The sequence below is a fragment of the Trematomus bernacchii genome, unplaced genomic scaffold, assembly GCF_902827165.1.
Source record: "Trematomus bernacchii unplaced genomic scaffold, fTreBer1.1, whole genome shotgun sequence".
NCBI lineage: Eukaryota > Metazoa > Chordata > Actinopteri > Perciformes > Nototheniidae > Trematomus > Trematomus bernacchii.
The window spans coordinates 1,211,875-1,236,491 of NW_022987610.1; the positions used below are offsets into that span (position 1 = coordinate 1,211,875).

Here is a 24,617-nt window from a genome sequence, read left to right on the forward strand (position 1 = left end):
TGGGGTGCAGAGGCCCCTCCACTGACTCTCCAGCAATTGAGTCTTTTGGCCCAGCTAGGAGAGGAAATTAGCAGTATTTATGATAATGTATTTACATATATTAAAAGGTGGTGCTTGGTTCTGAAATTAAGGAATTGAGTCCTGCACGTTGGGACAGATATGTCACATTTGACTGCTCGTGTTTTAATCAATATTGTGAAATTAAGAATTATTTAAAAACATTCCGTGACTTATTACACGTAGACCACAGAAACAGGCTGTGTTCCTTGATAGAACAGAGCTTTTGACTCAGGCTTAAACGTGATTATTTAACATTAGAACACACAGGACTGAAAAGAGTGACAACAGACCATACGGCTGTGTGAAATGTTGGACTAGCTGATAATAAAACATTACGAAGTCAATTGATCATACACACAGCTTTGCTTCTCCAAAACTAAAAATCAGGGCTGACTCAGCAGTAATTAGGTGTTAGAAAGTGTTACTTTGAATTAGTAAACATTGAACTCATACACTGGATAGATTCCATGATGTTGTGTTGTCTTTGAATGATGATTAAATCTCAAAACAGTTGAAAAAGGTCAATTACATTTACATTACAAGCGACAAATCAATACCATGGTGAACATCTATATGATTAAGAAAAAACCTAATAGAATATTGTTTTTATGTAATATTCAATGTGATCAGTTGGGTTGAGACACTCTTTTTCACATACCAAGCCAATACACAAGATGCCAACATGTTCAAATGAGAGCTGTGCATTATACAGTATGTGAATTGTTGGAACAAAGTTAGATAGTACAAAAATAAGTGTAACAAATCCTATGACAGAGAGGAGGCAGCCTTCTCTACTCTGGTCTGGGTGTTCTGCTGGTTCTGATGGCTAAGGCTTTCCATGGCAGACAGGATGGAGCAGAGGAGGTGCTGTGTGCGGCTCTCAAGAGCTCCACAGTGACTCTTTATCAGCTGCAGGGTGTCTCTTAAAACTGGAAACAGAGAGACTTAGTGAGTGATGAAATGCTGAGAGGAAATGTGAGTTCAGAGTGTTGCATGGTACCAGCTGACAGACGTACATGGAGACATGTGGTCAATGCAGCGGAGGAGGAGCTGACCGCTGAGCAGCACGCTGGAGGTCACAGAGGTCAGGGGCTGCTGGACCCTCACTGCTCTCTGAAAAACACACACACACACACACACACACACACACACACACACACACACACACACACACACACACACACACACACACACACACACACACACACACACACACACACACACACACACACACACACACACACACACACACACACACACACACACACACACACACACACACACACACACACACACACACACACACAAAAACCAATACAATATTTAGTTTGATCACTTGCGTGGAAAATGAATGTGGGTTTTCCTATTTTATCTTCTTATCTATTGAAGGGCAAAGAGCAGAGTCAAAGAGAAGATCTGTTCTTCCCCACAGATATGTGCCCACCTATACAGACAGCCACAGAAGTGCGCATTGTGGAGCAGGCTCACCTGGTACTCAGCAAGAGAGGATTTGACACCGGCAATATCCACAATGGGCACAGTCTGCAGCTCCATCTGCTCTGACACGGCATGCAGCTGCTGAATGAGCTGCTCCAGCTGCGAGCAGAAGACCTGAAACATAAAAAATGGATAAACACAATTTGATTTCGAAGCCACTCAAAACACTGAATCCAAACACCAAGGCAAGGTTTTCAGGAATACTGCAGTGGCACTCTTAAACAGCCAGTGTCTCTACCTGGATGTGCTGCATCAGGGAGTCACTGTGCTGCTCCTGCTTCTCCTGGCTGCCAGGCAGCCCCCTGATACTGGGTGGACAGGCTCCCCCACCCCCCCCTGCAGGCTCTACCCAGGCTCCAGAAGGGCTCTTCACTGTTGCAGAGTCCCTGTAGTCAGCTGCTGATGGACAGGATTTTTGGGATAGAGACACAAATCTTAGAGACAAACTGGATTCAATCTTGCATGGGATCATACTAGTGGTCATAGATGTTGTGTGTGTGTGTGTGTGTGGGGGGGGGGCAGGCTTAATGACTCAGAAAACGGCAATTTTCAACTAAATCTTTATTTTGATCTGAACTACCGAGACAGACAGAAGACGGACAGATAGACAGCAGACTACCTGAGGCTCTCTTCTCCTCTTCTTCTTCTGGTGTGTCCTGCAGTGCTTCCTGTGTCTCAGGCAGGGGGACGGGGGAGAGGTTGGAGCCCCCCCACTGCACAGACTCCCAGCTGGCTGTGACCTCCCTCACCTTCACACACACCAGCAAAACATTGAATCTTTAGCTGATAACTGCAGATTAAAGCTGGAAAACACCACTTCATTTGAAAGAGCTGTAACTGATTAGATCAGATGTATCAACAATGAATCTGTAAAATAGTCAAAAGTTGGTATCTGATCAAAAAATATGTAGCCGTATTAGCTCTGTATGTGATGAGTTTCATGCAGTTCAATAGTTTTTCCCCAGGTGTATTTAAAGCTCAATGTTGGCCAATGTTATCTTTATTCTACTGGATATATAGCCTGCATATTAGTTGACCAGAAAGACCATTTAAAAACATCCTGCAGTCTCTGAATAAGGTGCAGAGTCTGCACCTCATGAAAGGACCATTTGACTTTGGCCATGTTCAGAGGCCTTAACAAAGATTTACCCTCCAGTCATCCATGATCACAGTATTATTTGCTGTTGCAATATAGGACTGTTGTTACATATTTATACTCTTACTATATTTATTTTATTTTATTTAAAATTTTGGTTTTAGCTCAACTTATTCTATTACATTAATATAGTTCATTAGTTCTGCATAACTTGCACATTGGTCACAATTGTATATCTATTCTGTTTCTTCTTTTCACACTATTTCTTTTGTTCAATTGTTTATGTCTTATATACAGTGGAGGAAATAAGTATTTGATCCCTTGCATTTTTTTAAAGTTTGCCCACTTACAAAGAAATTAACGATCTATAATTTTAATGGTAGTTTTATTTTAACAGTGAGAGTAAGCATATATAAAAGAAAATCCAGAATTTGACATTATATAAAAGATAAAAATTGATTTGCATTTAACTGTGGGAAATACATATTTGATCCCCTTGCAACCAACACGAATTCTGGCTCCCACAGACCGGTAGCATAACTTCTCTTCCTTTAAAAAAGTAGTCCTAATATCAACTTGTTACCTGTATAAAAGCCACCTATCCACAGAATCAATCAATCAGATTCCAACCTCTCCACCATGGGCAAGACTAAAGAGCTGTCTAAGGACCTCAGGGACAGGATTGTAGACCTGCACCAGGCTGGGATTGGCTACAAGACCATCAGAAAGCAGCTTGGTGAGGAGGAGACAACTGTTGGTGTGATTATTCAGAAATAGAAGAAACACAAAATGAGCATCAATCAACAATCAATCGCCCTTGGTATGGGGCTCCACACAGGATCCCCTCCCCCCGTGGGGTATTTATGATCATGAGAAAGGTGAGGTATCAGCCAAGAACTACACGGGAGGAACTTGTTAATGATCTCAAGGCAGCTGGGACCACAGCCACCAAGAAAACTATTGGTAACACACCACACCATAATGGATCAAATCCTGCAGCGCCTTAAGGCCGACACCCCCTGCTCAAGAAGAACATGTAAGGGCCCATCTGAAGTTTGACAATGAACATCTGAATGATTCAGAGAAGGCTTGGGAGAAGGTGATGTGGTCAGATGAGACCAACATCGAGATCTTTGGCATCAACTCGACACGCCGTGTTTGGAGGAAGAAAAATGCTGAACACCATCCCCAACATCAAGCATGGAGGTGGAAACATTATGCTTTGAGGGTGTTTCTCTGCTAAGGGGACAGGAGGACTTACTGCATCGAGGAGAGGATGTGCGGGGCTGTATACCGTGAAATCTTGGCCGATAGCCTCCTTCCCTCAGCCATGGCACTGAACATGGGTCATGGAGGGGTCTTCCAGCAGGACAATGACCCTGAACATACGGCCAAGGCAACACAGGAGTGGCTAAAGAAGAAGCACATTTAGGTGAGGGAGGGGCCTAGCCAGTCTCCGGACCTTAATCCCATAGAAAATCTGTGGAGGGAGCTGAAGCTTCCAGATGCTAAGCATCAGCCTCAAAACCTTCAGGATTTAGAGAGGGTCTTCAGAAAAGGAGTGGACCAAAATCCTTCCTGAGATGTGCACACACCTGGAGACCAGCTACAAGAAGCGTCTGACCTCTGTGCGTCCAACAAGAGTTTCTCTACCAAGTACTAACACATGTTTACAAGGGGGTCAAATATTTATTTCCCATGGTTAAATGCAAATCTTTTATATAATGTCAATTTCTCGATTTTCTTTTTAATATTCTTTCTCTCATTAGTAAAATAAACCTAACATTACAATTATAGACTGTTAATTTCTTTGTAAGTGGGCAAACTTACAAAATCTGCAAAGGATCAAATTATTATTTCCTCCTCTGTATATATAATGTTCCATTGTTAGTGGAGCCTGGACTTCAGATTTTCATTGCCATAACTACACTGTAGCTACTGTGCGTATGATAATAAAGCCTTTGAATCTAGAATCTTGAATATGAGGAAGCAGCCGTTTGAACCAGATGCAGGTCAGTGGTCTCACAGTGTGCCCACCTGTCTGGGCAGCAGCTGCAGCCCCTCCAGCTGCTCTGGAAGAGGACAGAATACCTCGTCCAGCTCCTCAAATGCACACCTGGACAGTGCACATTGCTGATGGGGACTGCAGTACAAGTCTGCAAGGGAGAGCGAGGTACCAGAGGCTTTGAGCCCCCGTAGGCTAGGAGACCTGTGCCCCCCACTGAGAGACAGACTGGCAGAGCTACATAGGAGGTCCTGCTCTATCCCTGAGTCCTGCGGGTTGAGAGTGTGTTCCTGGTGCTCAGGGCTGTCCCCCGCACAGAGCGGCTGTCTCGCTCTCAGAGGGTAGCTGTAGTCCAACAGCGCTTGGTACTCCCTGTTAGGATCCCAGCTCGCGGTCTGTCTGTCCGGAGATAGAGGCAGAGCTGGGGGGATGGCACAGGCCCAGTACTCGGCCTGAAAGGGAGACACAGGATGTCCTCCAGAAGGGCCCAGTTTGCCCCCCCCCCGACGACTCCTCGTCGGATGCAGGAAGGCAGAGGTCAGCTGCAGGCGCACTGGGTGGTTCAGTCTCTGGACTTTCAGGTTGGAGCTGGAGAGGCTCTGCTGAGCGGATCTGCTGCCAGGGAGAGTGGACAGCCGGTCCCTGAGATCTGAAACAACCATGGGTGAGGCAAGGTCTCTCCTCCAGGGTGAAGGAGGGGACATGTCCCTGTAAGATAGGCTGAAGCTGTCTGGGCTGAGCTCCTCCTTCACTCTGCTGCAGGAGGTCCTGTCAGTGAGCTGTTCTTCTGGTCTGCTGACAGCCAACGGGTTCTCCTAAAGGCACAGACAGCCGTCATCTGTTACAGGGAAGGCTTTAAAGCAGTCACTCCGTTAGAGAAGTTCTGTAACAGCTGTATTCACACTCTTCACACTTTTGAGCTGGCTTTGCCTCACAGTGAATCCTCAATGTCATCATTCATTAGAGACGGTTAAGTGTCTAATATTAACAGACGATATTACAACGTATATGGGACACTGGGAGTAAAATCATAAGAAAACTCTCAGCCCTCTGTATAAAGCTCACAGTACAGTGTATATACAACAAGTCTGTGTATTTAAAACTCTTCATTTGACCTGACCATTGTTAGGGAAATTGTAGGTATGACTTTTAGATATATACAGGAGATCACATGACATTTATAGTCCTCATAATAAGCATAGGTCTTTAGTTAGATGCAGCTTCACTAAAGGGATAGATGAAGTGTGTACTCCACCTTGTCTGTGTGCTTCTTTAGGATGGACGGATGTTGATGTGCAGAGAACAGTGGCGTCCTCCTGACATACTGTCTGTCTGCAGCCACAGTAACACGTGTGTGTGGTGAAGAAGGACTGGAGCCTCTCCTGCTCTGTTCATACTCTGGGAGAAGCACCCCCCACCTCTGGCTGCACCCATTAGCTTCCATTGGACAGAGGAACTGTAGGAAGGTCCTGTCAACTGAGGTAATAAATCCACCTAAAACCTTAAAAAAAGTTTTTATTTGTTGCTTTATTTTGTAGTTTAATGCATGCACCTTGAAGGAACAGCCGATTTGTGTCCAGTGTCATGTTGCAGGGCGGAGTCCAGGAGGAGCACTGTGACTCAGGAGGGAAGCACATCTGCTAACATCTTCCTCCTTATGCTCCTTGTTACACACATATCTATAACGAGAGACAACCCCACAGCCAACATATCTCCTCAATTAATAAATAACAGAATATTGAAAGACAACATGCTTAAAGCTCCCATGTCATGCTTTTCCGGTTATTACCCGTCCCCTTGTGTGTTATGAAGGTTTTTATGCATGTAAACGGTGTGCAGAGTCACAAACCCTGAAAGTACACCCTGTAGCGAGTAAAACTCTAACACAGAAAATACCTCCCCAAAACGCCTCGTTGGAGATACGTCACTGCCCATTTGAGTCTTCCATTTAGTTCCGGGTACCGCCTGATGTCATGCGGTACCCGGAACGAAATGGACCAATCCCGAAGAGCTATGGCCACACCAGCAGCGGCGTGTTCCTCCAGAGGTTCGAAGAACTGGCATTTCACAGACGAAAGCTTCCAAAACATTGCCCAGTTTGAGGCCGGATATGCACAGCTTGTTTGGACCGTTTAGAGCAGGGGAAGATCCGGGTACACAACCTGTAAGTTTGCATTGTTATTTGTGTTTTTATCAAACAAGACTGTTTAAATGTGTAAACTGTGTTGGACTGCTAAGCCATTGACACAGTGCTAACTGTGCTAACTAAGTTGCTAGAGTTTCCATATATCAACTCTAATATCAGCAGATGGCCTTGCATACATGTATCTCATAGCAGGAGAATGTCTGCATTCACACACAAAATACCTATTGACAGTATACTCCGGGTGATTTGCCGTGCGGTCAGTCGCGAAACGTAATTACATTATAGCTGGCGTAGCGTGTATGCAACCGATCTAACACACGGAGCTAGAGCTAGAGCTAGGTTTGGTCGGAAAAACATTTTTGTGATGCTACGTTGCTAGCGTTTAAATATATCAACTACAATGTCAGCAGATGGCCTTACATGTTTGTCATGGCAGGAGAATGTCTGCAGTCACACACACGGAATACTCATACAGTATACTCCGGGTGATTTACCGTACATTGTGACAGTACATATACTGCATGTATAGCTCGAGGCTAGCTGTATGCTAGCGCAAAACAATGTATTCATGACCGTTACAATGTATGACCGAACGTAGCAGACTATCCGTATAACATTGCAATTATAAACACGTTATTGCTAGCCTAATATGAACCACTAGCTTTTGTTCATAGTAGTTTTATTACTCTACATTATAGTTGCCGTTCCTCCGAGCTAACGTTAGCTACCAAGGTAAACAAAGCTAGGTTAGCATATTAGCTGGCAAGCTGTTCATTAGATTGATTAGATAGATCCACACTCCTACCACAACTACTACTAACGAATCTAAAACAACTAAGTTTCTCTAATATTTTGTGATTTGCATTTGATTTCGTCCAGCCAGATCCTGCCGGACAATACATGACGGGGACCGGACTACCACACTGAGGCCTCGTCCTAAAAAGCCCCGGCTGCTATAGGCAAGATGCCGACAACGGGGAGTGATTGACGATATACCGTGTATATATGTATATTTACGTTCATTTTGTACATTTCTAAAAATAAAGTTTAATGGAAATACTATATATAGCAAACCATGATTTGATTTCTCATCAAACAGTAGTAGTTTATAACGGGTAAAAATAACTTACTCTTTGTTATGACCGGCTCGTAGGCCACAACGGAAAGACAAGGAGATACACGAGTTTACAAAACCACGGCACATTTATTGTGGTAAATGCAGAGATACGTGGTCAGGGAAGAGGATTGCTGTGCTGCTTGGAGGGAGAGAGAGGCTGCCGTGTGACTCCCGGCAGCTGGCTAGCACCTCGGCTCCGGCCAGGTGTCCGTGATCGCGCTGATTAGCCTCTTCAGCTCCACCCCATCGTAAGACAAAGGCCCTGGGGCCGTCACACTCTTCTATAACAGTTAAAAATATATATATGTATATAAAATATACGGCTGTACCGACGCCATGATAAGACTGATGTTCGGCTGAGAGCAGCCGTTTAGACATGGGCGCAGCCTCTCTGGTGGTTGACTAATCAGAACAGAGTGGCCGAGCTGACCAATCGGAGCACACTAGGCTCACAGGGAGGGGGGGGGCAAGAGCTCCAACGAGTCGTTTAGTGGAGAAAGTGAATACTGCTGAATACACATGCTTGACAGAGATGCTGTATGCGAAACCAATGTGAGTTTGGAAAATTGCACAGTATAAATCTATTTTAGTATACCTCAACAATGTAATTATGATCAGTGGAAATGGCCATGACATGGGCCCTTTAAAACACACACACACACACACACACACACACACACACACACACACACACACACACACACACACACACACACACACACACACACACACACACACACACACACACACACACACACACACACACACACACACACACACACACACACACACACACACACACACACACACACACACACACACACACACTCACCACATCCAGCTGTAACGGCAGCTCAGTTGTTGAAGACTCGCCATCTTTACTTCAGCTCCGCCCTCCGCCTCGGTTATGGCTAGAAAGGATCCGTCTTGTGTAAATATGACGTCACGTTCTCGTAGTAACTCTCGTTGGAGCGGCTCGGAAACACATCTACAGCAGTAACATGCAACATACACATTAATGCAGCAGCAATATTAATAGAGAAACATCAGACATAATAGTAAAACACTGAAAGGGAACATTTTATTGCACCAGGAGCTATCTTGGGACTTTTACTGCGACAACGTTGACTTGCCTGTGAATACAAAATAAACCATAGTGTTGGTGATCTACAGTGTTGTCTTCTTTGAACAGCAAGACCGCTAACACCCTATTTCAACAATCACACTCCCTGTAATTGACATAATTAATAGATAGTTTAGCTTCTCACCATCATTTGCTGTGGCCCACTGATGTTAACGATCGTAACTGAAAGGCTGCCTGCCAAACGTAAACATTCAGCCACGTGACTTGCAAACTCTCGCGAGAGTTTTACACAAGACGGATCCTTGGCCCGTTCTCATGTCTTCAAATGTCCCTCCTCGACTCCCCTCCTCGACTCCAATCCTCGAGACCTAGTCCCGCCCACAGGAGATGCGAGCGGAGGAGCCGAGGAGGGGAACCGAGGAGAGAGGAGGGGAAGCAGCAGGCGGTTAGAGAAATGAGAACTCCTCTCCTCTGGGCGGTCATTTTAAAGAGACGTCCAATAATGATGACAGGAGGCACAGCAGCCCTCTGTCTGATGGACAGATGTGTTCATGACCACTTATATATTTACTTTTAATTCATTCACAGTGCGGTATAATGAGACAATAACAGGCTACAGATGCGGACATACACACAGACACACACACACATATATGTATATATTTATATAAATATATACAATTTCAGAATCAAACAGAGCACTCTCATAATAACATAACACTATCAGAGACTGGATATATCCCCCCCCCCCCCTCTCCCCTCTCTGGTCGCTACAATGAGGGAAATAAATGACGGGCCAAAAGTTTTATTTACAAGTATTACAAGTAAGCAGAGGACACCAAACCAACTGAGACCTGTCTGTCCGCTGCATCTACGCACACACTGCACCACACACACCTACACACACACGCACCTACAGCTCCTAAAGCATATCATCAGCCTACAGCCGTTGTGTATTTTATTATGTGAAGCACTAAATGGTTTTAGAAAAATATCGACTTTGTTTGTAGATATCTACTAAACTAAAGCAAATAAAGAGAGTAGGCCTGTTATACTGAGTGATATGATATATATTATACACACTGCTCTGCTTTCTGCACGGACCTCACAGCTGTTCTCACTGTAAACATCGCGTCGCGATGAAAGCAGTTAATAAAATAATATCCAGGGGATGCATGCAGAGCTGTCATTGGCTGAGATCAGTCCGGCCGTGCGTCTCGACTCTTTGAAACATCTCTGTTGCCGGAAATGCATCCACGAAGGAGCCGTGGAGGACCGTGGAGGACCCATCAGTGTATCCTCGGTTATAGCTCCTCCAGAGAGCCTCCTCGACGCTCGATGCTCGGTCCTCGATGTGCATTTCGAGAAATGAGATGTCCTTCAACATGGCGCGCCAAAATTCATTTCCGGGTCACTACCGGAGGACCGAGGAGTCGAGGAGGGACATTTGATGACATGAGAAAGGGCCCTTGACAGCTGTCACTACCCGGGGTCCTTCTCAGGTCGATTAAATTGAATCCTTGCGTCCCTCACTTGCGTCGTTTCCCTGCGTTTAGTCCCTCTCACCAGGGAAGCATGGAGAGACGCAAGGAAACCACGAGAAGCAGGGAAATGAGTTTTAAGAGCAATGGGACGTCCTTTCCTCCGGAGCGTCACGTGAAGCGGCGTCCGTTTGTGATGACACTGCACAGCTGTTCGTCTGACAGCAGCTCTGTCCCCGTTATTTTCACAAACACCCCCGCCTCTGTTAGTACACATTTACTGACACAAACATTTGTATCATCTGTTCTAGAACCAAATACATTAAATAAAATAAGAGCTCATTCTCAAAAAAGATAAACGCCATTCTTAAAATGTATAAACGAACAATAGTTGGATTAATATTGATTAGAGTGCACAATAGAAATAAAATAATTGAGAGAAGAAAAATAGATATGTTATCTATCAAAACCCAGTTAGATTAACATTCATTGGATTGCACACTTTGTCTGTTTGTGTGGATATGTAGCAAATGAACATGTTAAATAGCACTTAATGACTGACTGAATGGAAATGACAATAAATGAAAATGTAAAACGAAAAAGCGATCATGAAAATGTTTCCAATAAATGAATAAAATAATTTTTGACCACTTTGTTGTTCAGATATATCACATATTTGTAACTGAATGATGCATTATTTGAAACAAAACACAATATAAACTGAGGAGTGAGTCCCGTGAGTTTCTCATGTCAAGAAGCATCAGATCAGTGCATGCGCTGCATCGTCCAATCAGTGAGCGATACACAGTAAGGGGGCGGGGAGAGTATCTGAGGATTTCACCGGAGGATGGTCTGGTGGTTCCTCGGTTATCGCTCGTCCATTATCGCTCCTCGCTCCTCGCTCCTCGGTCCTCCAGCAGAAATAAGAGCCATGGGACGCTACTCAAGATGGCGCAGACAAATCAACTTCCGGTGATACCGAGGACCGAGGACAGAGGAAATGAAAATAGTCGACCTGAGAAGGACCCCCGATCTGCAGCCCTGCCCTATCTGCAGTGCGCATGTGCGAGATGGTCCGCCATATTTGACAACTACATACAGCAACTCTAATAGGACACTTGACACAGTGGCTTTTGACAAAGCAGAAAAAGAACCGAGAGAGATGAGTTATTGTTATTACAACGTGACTTCACTATTATTTAACAACTCTTTTTATTGGGTTCTTTTATTTGGGGTTAAGTACATTGTCAGAATAAGTGAGACATGGATTTAACTTCTGTTAGACAGCTATATGCCATACATTTTTGCATACATTCACAGTAAATATTTATTCAGTATGATAGCTGTCTAACAGAAGTTAAATCCATTTCTCACTCATTCTGACAATTTAACCCCAAATAAAAGAACCCAATAAAAAGAGTTGTTAAATAATAGTGAAGTCACGTTGTAATAACAATAACTCATCTCTCTCTGTTCTTTTTCTGCTTTGCCAAAAGCCACTGTGTCAAGTGTCCGAGTAGAGTTGCCGTATGTAGTTGTCCAATATGGCGGACCATCTCGCACATGCGCACTGCAGATCGGGCAGGGGGACAGATCGGGTAGTGATACCCTCCGCCTCTTCTTCTTCTTCTTCTCTCGGTTTTTGACGGATTGCAAACAACTTTAATGTGCATACCGCCACCTATTGTACATGAGTGTGAATCATCATATCATTCCATCTCTTAACTCATGGACGTATACAAGGGTGTAACTTTGGTTTGAAAAGTGGGGGGGGACACAAAACAGGGGGTGAACAAATCCAAGAAAAATGTGTAGTGTATATAATGAGTGTGCACACTTATCTAGTATCCTATCCATGTGAACCTGTTTTATTTGTGATGACCTCACATCCTCTAGGGGGGTCCGGGGGCATGCACCCCGGGAAGATTTTTTCTTTAAATTGAAGTTAAATGCATCAATCTGGTGCACTTTGAGGGCAACATTAAGAGATTTATGGATACAGCTCTCAACACTCATATGAAACAGAACTGTATATATTTCAATAATCAAAAAACCATTAGAATATGATCACAACCAATAACACATCATTGATAAACTCCTCTCTCCTATCTTTATCTTACCTAGTCTGCATTCTTTCTTTTTATTTATGCATATTTGACTAATCACTCCCCTTTCAAACTGTGTTTTTTATTTTGTACTGACCTATAGTACACATTGGAAGGATTTCTTAAAGGTGGGGTAGGTAATTTTGGAGAAACCAGCTCGAGTGCGCTAGAATTTGAAAATACACAGCTGGAAAAAATCTGCCACTTCCTTACAGAGCCCCCCCTCCAACACACACGAATGCGCACATGACCAATGAGGGCACGAGATAAGTTTGTGCACAGATGGAAGGCTGACAGGCAGGTAGGCCATCCAGTTATTTTAGCCGGGCCGGCTAAAATGATTGGTACTACGGTACTACGCCTTCCACAGATGACATTTTTTTATGGATTTTTGCTAAACATGCTAACAACAACCCCCGTAACTCTCTCATTCTCTCTCTCTGTCTCTCTTTCTCTCTCTCTCTCAGTCTCTCAAAGTCCGACAGGAAAGAGCTCTCCCTCTCCTTATTGTTGAAACAGCTACTAATCTCCGTTAGCTCCGAGCTAGCACCAAATGCTAACAACAACCCCCGTAACTCTCTATGTCTCTCTCTCTCTCTCTCTCTCTCTCTCTCTCTCTCTCTCTCTCTCTCTCTTTCTATCTCTCTCTCACAAGATGCGCTCGTGCCACACACACACAGACGCTCCTCCGTGACGATGACCGCTTGCGTAAAAAAATAATAATAAACACATTTAAAAAGTGGGGGGGACACAAATGGGATTTTGAAAAGTGGGGGGGACATGTCCCCCCTGTCCCCAGTGGAAATTACGCCCATGGACGTATATATCTATGATCTAATAAAAAAATAAACAAAAAACATAAAATAAATAAAACAAAACAAAAATCTATGATATTTTCTGACCTAATGTTAAATAATTTTTCCCACCCCAGTTTCACTCAGAAAGGTAAACAGTGCCTTTCAGGTTGCTGTTATGCTGCGTTCACACCGGACGCGATGCGATGTTTGGGGGCGGCGCGATTACAGGTAAAGTCAATGCAGAGACGCGGACAGACGCAAATTCGCTCCGACGGCGAGCATGAAGCGGTGGACGCGGCGCGAATCACGCGATTGAGGCGATTGAACGGTGCCGCGTTAAACGCGAGAGTTCAATTTTTTCAACTCGAGCGTCAAATTCACGTGACGCGTTCTCGCGGAAGCCAATCAGTGGTGACCTAACAGAAGTTATTGAGTCTATGTAAGTTTACTGCTTGGCTCATATCCACCAACGTCAGCAATATCTCACCCAGCGGCGTAGCTGTGGGTGGGCCCACCCACATGCACGTCTGGCCCACCCACAGCGTTATAGCGCAGAGCCGCGAAGCCCAGAAGGAAGTGCCACAAACTGCAGTTCATCTAGTGGCCGACAGGGGATGGATGCAGAAAGGAGCAATTTCCATAGACCCCCATGTTAAAATGCCCAACTTTACAGCAGAAATAAACATGTTTCTAGCCTGGATCCAATCAAACTTATTCTGGATATAGTTAGATTCCACCTTCATGACAATGGAATACAGTAGGGAGTGCATTTTTTTACCGTGAGTAAATTAGTAAGTAAAGTAAGTTTTGCCGTGAGTTAAGGAAAGTCTTATTTCTTCTTGAGGTCTGCAGTGAAGCGTGTACACATTTGCTGAATATGAAAAGACTCTCAGTGTGTGCCCACTGTACGACTGTCAAGGATAAACAACCTGTGGCCGCCGAGCCAGTCATGTGTAGGGATTGTTACCGAGCCCCAGGGCTGAATTATTAAAGACCGTGGTACCAGGGCCGTTTCTTCCTATAGGCGGACTATGCGGGGGCATAGGGCCCCCGTGGCCACTAGGGCCCCCAAGCTGAAAGTTATTATTATTTTTATTTTTTTTCTATTCATCCAAAAAACAAAAAAAGTATAATTCATACACACAAAGATGAACACAATTAGTAGAAGCGGGAGGGCTGAAGCATAGCTTGTGGAAAGTAGCCCTCCCGTGCATCATCCTAATACAGCGGCATTATTGCGTCAAAAACGTATAGAAATGAAGGAGTACAAAGAAATAAAGAAAACAGGAGAAAAAATTCAATAAAAGTTAGGGCAGGAAAACAATAAATGCATATATATATACGAAAACTAGATATAGGGTCATTTTCTGCACATGTCAATAGCAGTTTCAACTATCTTTTTTTGGAAATGAAAATACTATATATAAATATATACATATGTACACATGTACTTGGCAAATGAATAATAATATATGCATAATTGCATATAAACATTGTGAACACTTATTTTCAAGTGACTTTTTTTACATTCATATGTTCACGCTGTGGTTTGGAACTGCTTTTGAATGTTATTAGGCATTTTGTTATGGAAAATGTTGTGCATAATCAGTACTGTTTTAAGCTGTACTATGTCAACACATTTTAATAGATTGAGTTTTTTTAAATATGGGAGTTATGTGTTCATATTTACCAACACCACAGACTATTTGTAATACTTTTTTTTGGGATGTTATTATTTTTTGTAGATTTGTTGAGTACGTGTTTCCCCATATTTCGGAGCAGTAGTAAAGGTAAGGGAGAAATAGACTGTTATAAAGAGTATCTTTTCTTCAAGAATGTTCTTAGTATGATACAAAATACATATTGTTTTTGACAGTTTAGTCTGTACATAATTTATATGGTGCTTCCAATTGAGTTTTTCGTCAACAAGCAGTCCTAAAAATGTAATCTCGGTATTACAAATCTGTATAATGCAGTCATTTCTACTCTCAGACTTTGTATTGAATAACATGTCATTTGTTTTGGCCACATTAAGGGATAATTTATTAACTGCAAACCAGTTAGATAGTATTTCTAATTCTGCATTCACAATTTTAACAAGATCGCCAAGATTATGATGGGAGCAGAGAATTCAAAGTTCAGGTTCAGCCTCAATATATTTGGGGAGAATTAAAATGAGCCGTCTTTATTTGTAGACAGCCAAGCCCCTCCTGTGTTCGGTGAAGCATTATATGCTTACAAATCCAATGTAGGATATAAACACGACTAAACTGCAATGATAGCAAAGCTGTGGCTTGTGTTTTTGGGGTAATAAAGTCCAAATCATCGTTGGGCTGACAGCCCAATGAGTGACGTCTGAGGAAGATGAAAAATGTAAATTAAACATTGTTGAGAAAATGCTGCATCTCTTGCATTTATTGACATAGAGGAGCCTTATTGTTTACCTTTTTAATATCATTTTTTGTAATTTTCAATTGCTTGGTTTTCGTGAAATTAGCCTGTTTTCCTATTAAAGTGTAACAGATTGATGCATCTCCACAGATCATCTTAAAGCAAGGGTGGGGAACCTTTTTCCTCTCAAGGGCCATTTCAATTTGTTCAACATCCTCCGAGGGCCGTACAAATTATTGACCTCTGCTAAAAAATACTAAAATCACAGCCCATTCATTTCGCCTTTCTTTCATGCTGTGCAAAGAAAAAGCAACCTCTTAATCCAGATATCTTACCATGACTCGCGCATGCATGCACGTGCACGGTGTGGCATGACCACCACAACAGAAAGATATGGACACAAGATGTGTGCAAATGTATTTAGTTTCCTTTCCATGTGAACATGATTTAAGTGGGGGGGGGGGGTCCTCACCTCCTCTAGGGGGGTCCGGGGGGCATGCTTCCCCGGGAAGATTTTTTTTTTAAATGTTGAAGTTAAAAGCATCAATCTGGTGCACTACATCTCTCAACACCCATATGAAACAGAACTGTAAGCAGATTTCTTTTTCTTTATGGATATTTTATAAATCACTCTCCTTTCAAACTGTATTCTTGTTTATTAATAACAACTTTGTTTTACTGTCATATAGTATTTTATACCTGTTTAATTTATTCTCTTGTTTTTTTATAACTATAATGATCATATAAAGATGTGCTTTTGCCTCACTGCTTGGAGAAAAAGCTTCTTATATTCGTTAGCATAGCTAGCTAACCAGATGCTAATAACAACAAAGTTATTGACTGTATGATCAGTATGACAGATGAACAGATCGCCACTGGGCTTTCAACTAAAGACACAGCCACGCAGAAACTGCGGCATGTGTACGGCTCCTTATGGTTACTGCAATTTTTGGAAGTGGCGGAGCGGCGTTCTGGTGCTCTCCTGCAGAACTGCACCCCTGTCAGACCAGACATATACCACGTGATGACACGTTAGGCTAGTGTTGTGTTCAAGGACCCTGACCTTGGCCAGGAAAAATAGACACTCGCTTTTTCAATTTTTTTGCGGTCTAGATTTCTTTTTTTCTTTTTTGCGTGTGTTTATAAATTACCTCGAGGGCCGTTCCAAATGGTCTCGCGGGCCGTTCCAAATGGTCTCGCGGGCTGTATACGGCCCGGGGGCCGGAGGTTCCCCACCCCTGTCTTAAAGGCTTTGGAATCCCCCCCATTGTAGTTAAAAAACTGTCAAAACTAGGGCCCCCAAACAGCATCTTGCATAGGGCCCCTAAAAAGCTAGAAACGGCCCTGCGTGGTACCATTAAGCTCCGACGTTATCGGTCGGTAGCTACTGGAGACATGTAAAAAACACATGTCATATGTATTATTGCTACACAAACATTATATTGCAGTTTTAGTGTCGCCAACTCCGTTTCTAACAGCGACATGTCAAAATCAGCTAATTTGCCGAGCTCCGCTACAACTACGGGGAGCGATGAGAAGTGAGGCAGGGACGTGCTCTGCCTCACGTAAGCCCACAGTAACTGGCTGGAGCACGGACACTAATTTAGCGCGGGCACTTATTTTGTGAGCGCGCTCAAGCAGTAGCGTGGCGTGGGGATAAATTTAGGGGAAGCCCATTTTTTTGGGTTGGTTGGGGGGGGGGGGTGGTCAATAACGTAACCAGATGAGTGATTACAGCGCCCGGTATCATTTTACACACATTTCTATCACACAGATGCAGGACTTGCACACGCCTGTTATCTAACCGACAGGTCCGCACGCACTCTCCAGCCGAAACTCTCGTTTTATTAATTTAAGCATTTTCTTATTAATTTATGCAGACACACCCCCCCCCAAATGCAATACCAGCCGCTCAATGCGCAGTGCAGATTCGGTAATGAATAAAAAAGAAGCATTCATTCACAAAGTAAATCAGGAGACCTTTAAAGTTTTATGTACACATCAAAGTATCAGTAGGCGTGTATGAAACACATGAATTCAAAAACAATTATGTACAGAAACATTTGCATGCGATAGTCCACCTTCTCTTCCCTTCCCTTTCTAACACACGGCAAGTGCAGCAACAGTCCTCGTCTCTGTAATTAGCTCAGTCCGTAGTCCAAAAGTAACTAAAAAATATAAACAATCTCATCTATTCAGGTGAAATCGCCAGCCGCTTCTGAAGGGAAACCAGAGAAAGCTGGCTTCCCTTGGCATGGCCCTGACCAATCACAGGTTGGCAGGGGCATCACGTGGGCCTCATCTGATTGGTCAATCCCTCAATTTTTTTCACCAAGGGAAACTCAATCTGACTGGCCTCCTCTCGCAACAGTGAATGCAATCTACTGTTTCACCATAACATCTAGAGGGGCGCTGATTGTTTCACTCTTTGTAAAATACTCAATGAGAGTGGGGGAGAGACGGGCCGGCAGCAACACACAGCAAAGGAGAATTATCGAAACAAAACAAAGTGTTTTTATTTATTTATTTAAATTATAACTACAATCCGAAAAAACAGGGGAAGCCTGTCTTCCCTTGGCCTCCGGGAGAAAACGCCACTGCGCTCAAGCCAGTTATATCTCTCACAGGCTCCGCCCTCTACTGGACTCTATGGGTACTACCTTATCCCGCGTGCATTCTCCCACTGAGACTTCTATAGACGTAGCCGGCCCAGGGCGGGCCTACCTGAATGCGCGCGCATCACACCGTATAAAAGGAGGCCTCGCCTCCTGACTGCTATCCTTTCTCTCTTCAGCTAAGCGGAAGTGATTCCACAGAAGACGTAAGACGTATTGAAGTGAAAGTAATAGAGAGAGAGTATGGTGGACCATAGGACCTGCCCGAATTGTCCGAACCTGATTTCAGGAGTCGATCCGCACCCCCTCTGCTTCACGTGTTTGGGGCCCGACCACGCGATGAACGGTATGGGCTCAACGCCGGCGTGCTCGGCCTGCCAGGCGATCCCGCGGCGCACGAGGGAGCATCGTGGGCAGCACTTCCTGGAGAAGATTGCCCCGCAGGAGGAGTCGGAGGAGCTGGATCTCGACGTCGTGGACATGGGCGATTCGGGAAGCGAGGTAACATCGTTCCGGTTCTCCCTGCCGTGGGGCCAGACGGCCCCGGTTCCGGAGGTCCAACTCTCAGCTCTGCACGGATGGATTTCCCAGCGGTGATGACTCTGGCGACGGAGCGTGTAGGTTTACCGCTCCCCCCACCGCTGCCACCGAGGCCTGTAAACCGCCTGAGATCGGGGGTTTATGGCCCGGTGCATCCGGTGCAGCCGACCTTTGTTTCGCCCCAGCTGCCAGGGGTATGGCGGTGTGTGGAGGCGACATGGCAGCAGCCATTTAAAACGAAGGCCTCGATAATCTTGGCGTGTTGGCGTCTTCCTGATCACCCTCAGGCAGACGCCCCCGCCCTCCCGTCTCAGGACGAGAGCGATTATACGGACCACGCTGTTAGTCAGATGAGTAATCTGCTTTATGGCGTGGCCACCGCAGCAGGGCGGATGATTTCCCTGGCCACAGTGGCGTCTCGTCACGTGTGGCCAGGGCTCACGGCCCTATCTAAGAAGGACCGAGAAGATCTCCTCGGAGCCCCCGTGTCCACGGAGGGGCTCTTTGGGTCGGTCTCCTCGGTCACCCAGTCAGCCGCCTAGAGGAGGAGAGAGTCCAGCTTAGCCGCATGCTATCACTGGCTCCTCCTCAGGCTCCGCTACGAGCCCGCCTCGCATGCCATGCAGAGGAGGGAGCGTAGTACGACAGTGAAGCGGAGGGAGAGGCGCCGGCACGGGGGTCCCGTAGCTGCAGCACCCTCCACCTCTACGGCCCACCCCGTGGAACCGGCATACCGGCAATCACGGGGAGGGGCTGCCCAACCGAGGCAGGCTCCGCTACAGCAGAGCACCCGGGTGGGGAGCTCCATCTTCGCGGAGTTAACTGCCTATTTAATGCCCAGATCTCTGTCAAAACTTTTAAAATAAAGATGGTGTTGATCTGTATCCAAGTCTGAGTGTCCTTTGTTTCCACAATACACTTGCACATGTTGATGACTGTACAAATTCCCCATTCGCCGCCCCAGCTATAGCTCCCGTTAGGGAGGAGGCTAGTGGGAGTGCGCAGGTGAGTGATAAACCGCAGACAGCACTGTTATAGTGCGGTGCGGGTACAGGGACATTATGACCAACGTTTTTCTGTTAGAAAACATTCTATGCCTGAGGCTAAGACTCCAAATAATGCTGTTCACTATAGTGATAGGGGCTGCATTATAGCAACGCCCGCACTCGTAAAGAGGCGCGTGGCGGTGCGTTCAGGGGCCTTAGTAAAACACACTACACCTGTAAGAACTCCGGTTAAATGCTGTTTTCCATAGTGAGGGAAATAGCATTATGACGGCCCCCCCTCGAGAGCGGGCCACGGTGCGTTCATGGACAGAAGAAGCTCCGATTAAATGCCTCTTTCTCTCTAAGGCCCCGGCTCCACGAGAACAAATACGGCAAAACGCATCGGAGTAACGCCAATGCAACCGCAAAAAACCTTCCGTCCCCACGCAATATACACCGGGTTGTGTCAAGCTCCACGAGACGGCTCCGTTTACATCCAAACGCTGGAAAAGCTGCAGTACATATGCCGAACCTGTACGTGGCGCTGTAACTTCCTCCACAAAAGCAGCAACTTCCTCCACAAAAGCAGCGAAGAAGAATGGTTGTCATGGCTGCACTTCTGTTTTTTCTCCGCGGTGGGGGCGGAGGGAACCGCGCAGAGTTTTTCGCCGGTCAATGTGTGTTAAAGTTTAAATCTTCATGCTTCCTCATGCAGCAGCTGATCCAGTAAGTAAACCCGACAGTAAAAATAAACATATTTATAACTAGTTTAGGTAGTTTGAGAGGTAATTAAAATAGCTAAGGGTGGTGATCTGATTTGAAGTGTGTGCTGCTTCACAGCCGGAGGAGCTGCGTGTCTCCGTCCTGTCAGATTAGACTTCACTCGCGTTTATGTTCATATCGAGATAAAGATAAATAATCTGAATCTGAATCTGGTGGGGAGAGGCGGGGAGAGGCGGGGCTATGAAAACGAATGACCGTATAGGCGACTCCACGGCCCCGTTGGACCCCCCAGAGCGCTCCGTTCCCAGATCTATCCACCTTTGGACCCGTTGTCGTTTGCGGGGTCTGTTTCTACGTTTCCCTTACGGCGTCGTCGAGCTTAGAGGGCTATACGCATGAGAAATATGCGGATTCAACCCGTATTTGTCCTCGTGGAGCCGGGGCCTAAGAGGAAGCAGCATTATGGCGGAGCGCGCGCTCTCACGGGAGCGTGCCGTGGTGCGTTCAGGTACCTCAGTGGAAAATCTGCCGTTTTTTTCTCTGAGTGGAAACTGCATGATAGCAACGCCCGCACTTGTAAAGAGGCGCGTGGCGGTGCGTTCAGTGGCCTTAGTAAAACACACTACGCCTGTAAAAGCTCCGGTTAATACTGTTTTCCATAGTGAGGAAAATAGCATTACGAGGGAGCGTGCGGCGGTGCGTTCAGGGTCCTCAATAAATAATCGGCCCTTTCTGCTTCGACCCCCCACGGGCGAATCTCCCCTTTACGGGGAGTTTTGCGGCGGAGCGGGTCATCAGAGAGTATCACAGCTTTATAGCTGCGGCCCCACAGCTGAGGGCTTGCCCATTAACACAATGTTATGGGGAATGGAACCTCAGCTGTGTACTGACAAGGTGGATGGACAGGACGCTGAAACGGGGCTATTCACTCCAGTTTTGCAGCATCCCACCTCCTTTTATGGGCATGCGAGAGGTAAATCTGTCTTCCCAGGAGGAGATGGGTTTCCTCTCAGCAGAGATTCAGGCTCTGGTGCAGAAACAGGCTGTGTCTGTTGTGCAGCCTCAGCACAGAGAGAAGGGTCTTTATTCCGTGTATTTCCTGGTTCTCAGGAAAACAGGGGAATTCAGACCTATTCTAGATTTGCACAGCCTGAATCATCACATTTGCACTGGATGTGCACTGGGAAAAAAAAGAAAAGTGCATCAGGTGTGAAAAGTTCACCTGCAGAGAGCACCAAATCCCCTGCTGCAGGTTCTGCTGGATGAACTGATCTCTCATTTAAAGGGTTAAAATCCTTATTTTCTATTAGGGCGGAAGTTGCTTTAAAGATTGAACCCAAAAAAGTTGTGAAAAAAACCTTTTAATATAATGTTTTTATCAAAGTCTTTTGCAGTGGACATTTTTGTCTCGGTTAATATAACAAGGGTGACAATACGTAACCCGGCGTTACTTAATGTTATGTTTATGCCTACAACAATACCGTTACGATAATGCAACATCTGTTCACATTTATGTAAACCACAATATTTCTGTTGTGCTTTCTCTTCTCTCAATTATTTTCTTTCTATTCTCAAAGAAATATTAAACTATAGTGTTTGTTTATACATTTTAAGAATTGCTTTTATCTGTTTTTGAAAATGAGTAGTTATTTTATTTTATTTGGGTCTAAAACAGCAGGTGGGGGGGGGGGGGGGGGGGGGGTGTTTGTGTGTGTCAGACGATCAGCTGTGCCGGCGTCATCACAAATGGACGTCGCTTCCTCTCCCTTCTCGTGGTTTCCTTGCTTCTCTACATGAATCCCTGGTGGGAGGGACTAAAGGTCGATCTCAAGTTACTTATTTGTCATTTCCTCGCTCCTCGGTCTCACCAGAAGTTCATTTTTCTGCGCCATCTTGAGGCGGTGCTTATTTGTTCCGGAGGACCGAGGAGCGAGGAGCGAGGATCGAGGAGCGAGGATCGAGGCGCGAGGATCGCGGAGCGAGGAGCGATAACGGAGGAGAGATAACCGAGGAACCACCGGACCATCCTCCAGTGAAATCCTCAGCCACTCGCCCCGCCCCCTTACTGTGTATCGCTCACTGATTGGACGATGCAGCGCATGCACTGATCTGATGCTTCTTGACATGAGAGCAGAGTTTCCCAGCGGAGTGAAGAAAACACATGAAACTCACGGGACTCACTCCTCAGTTCATACTGTGTTTTGTTTCAATTAATGTATCATTTAGTTACAAATATGTGATATATCTGAACAACAAAGTGGTCAAAAATAATTTTATTCATTTATTGGAAACATTTTCATGATCGCTTTTTTCGTTTTACATTTTCATTTATTGTCATTTCCATTCAGTCAGTCATTAAGTGCTATTTAACATGTTCATTTGCTACATATCCACACAAACAAACACAGTGTGCAATCCAATGAATGTTAATCTAACTGGGTTTTGATAGATAACATATCTATTTTTCTTCTCTCTAATCAATATTAATCAAACTATTGTTCGTTTATACATTTTAAGAATGGCGTTTATCTTTTTTGAGAATGAGTTCTTATTTTATTTAATATACAGTATTTGGTTCTACAACAGATGATACAAATGTTTATGTCAGTAAATGTGTACTAACAGAGGTGGGGGTGTGTGTGAAAACAACGGGGACAGAGCTGCTGTCAGACATCAGCTGTGCGGTGTCATCACAAACGGACGTCGCTTCACGTGACGCTCCGGAGGAAAGGACGTCCCATTGCTCTTAAAACTAATTTCCCTGCTTCTCGTGGTTTCCTTGCGTCTCTCCATGCTTCCCTGGTGGGAGGGACTAGTCGCAGGGAAACGACAACGACAACTTTAAGGTGCATACCTCCACCTCCGGAGTCGGCTTGACTCGGTTTGCATTTATAAAGAATGCACAAATGTGTTATATGTACTAAGTAAATACATTTGTTCCTGCTCAAGATTAGATTCAACTTTATTGTTATTGCACATATTACAGGTACTGAGACAACGAAATGCAGTTTAGCTTCTAACCAGGAGTGCAAAAAGCAGTAAAGTGGAAAGTAATGTACACAATCTACAGAATAAAATATAGAATGAATTGAATGATGAATAAACAGTGAAGAGCCAATAGAGAGTTTCATCACCAGCACGGGGTAAAAACCACCAATGAGCGCTCAGCTCGAGATACCAGCGAGTCGTTTCCCATCAAGCATCTCGCTTCCGCAGCCCGTGGAGAGAAACTGCGCCGCCTCGCCGCGCCTCGCTCTCAAGTCTGCGGGCGTCTTTGTCCCGCGAGATTTCAACGTCTCATATAGGCGAGCCTCCAGAGCAAGTCGGACAAAATGACTAACCATCATGCAACGCACTAGCAAGTTGATCGCAATTGCGCAGGTCTGCGCAGGTCTCGCTTGTCTCAAACAAGCCTAATAATTCCCACGGAGCTGTGAGCACTTACATTTATGTGACGCTTTTCCTCTGTTGAAATCGACCAGCTGTGAAGGTGGGGGCGGGGCTTTTATACGCGAGTAGTGAAAACACTTCCGCGTAGCAGTGGCGTAGCTGTGGGTGGGCACCAAGCCCCCAGGAAGTGCGCCGGACTCTGATGAAAATATTCGTGCTGGCCAAACGGCGGTACTACACTTCCTTTTGGTTGCCAGGCCCGGAAACACTTTTTCCCATTGACTTACATGGGGAAAGAGTGGTCTGTAACTCGTTGGATAATTTTTTTTAAACTAAATAAACTACCCAGTATGAACACTTGTATAGCCCTTATTAAAAACATTCGTTCCTCAAGTTGTAAAAATGTGCTAATAACGTTATTCTGAGAGTTATTTCCCTCTGTATTATGAACGCGCATCTAACCCACGGGACCGCGCCGCCCGGCACGTTCATGTGATGTGACGTGTTCAGCACCACATGAGTTTATCTTTACCCATGGATAAGAACGGACCCATATCGCCTTACTGCCAGCCCACGGAGCTGTA

The 24,617-nt window shown here is 45.0% G+C and overlaps 1 protein-coding gene across 6 annotated transcripts; it reads right to left on the reverse strand.

Moving 5' to 3' along the window:
* Positions 1-148: 148 nt before the first annotated feature.
* Positions 149-9,373, reverse strand: cep68 (centrosomal protein 68). Of its 6 annotated transcripts, XM_034131955.1 has the most exons (10): positions 9,190-9,372; positions 9,012-9,054; positions 8,754-8,909; positions 5,914-6,337; positions 4,691-5,473; positions 2,177-2,306; positions 1,796-1,956; positions 1,549-1,671; positions 1,077-1,173; positions 149-989 (listed from the first exon to the last, which is right to left on the reverse strand). In XM_034131955.1, the coding sequence occupies exons 4-10, from the start codon at positions 6,100-6,102 to the stop codon at positions 826-828; spliced, it is 1,647 nt and encodes a 548-aa protein (XP_033987846.1). In that variant the 5' UTR covers positions 6,103-6,337; positions 8,754-8,909; positions 9,012-9,054; positions 9,190-9,372; the 3' UTR covers positions 149-825. The 6 variants fall into 6 exon arrangements, with proteins under 6 accessions (XP_033987846.1, XP_033987848.1, XP_033987844.1 ...); XM_034131957.1 differs by lacking the exon at positions 9,012-9,054 and having other exon boundaries at positions 1,796-1,953; XM_034131953.1 differs by lacking the exon at positions 9,012-9,054.
* Between the last annotated feature and the right edge of the window lie 15,244 nt (positions 9,374-24,617).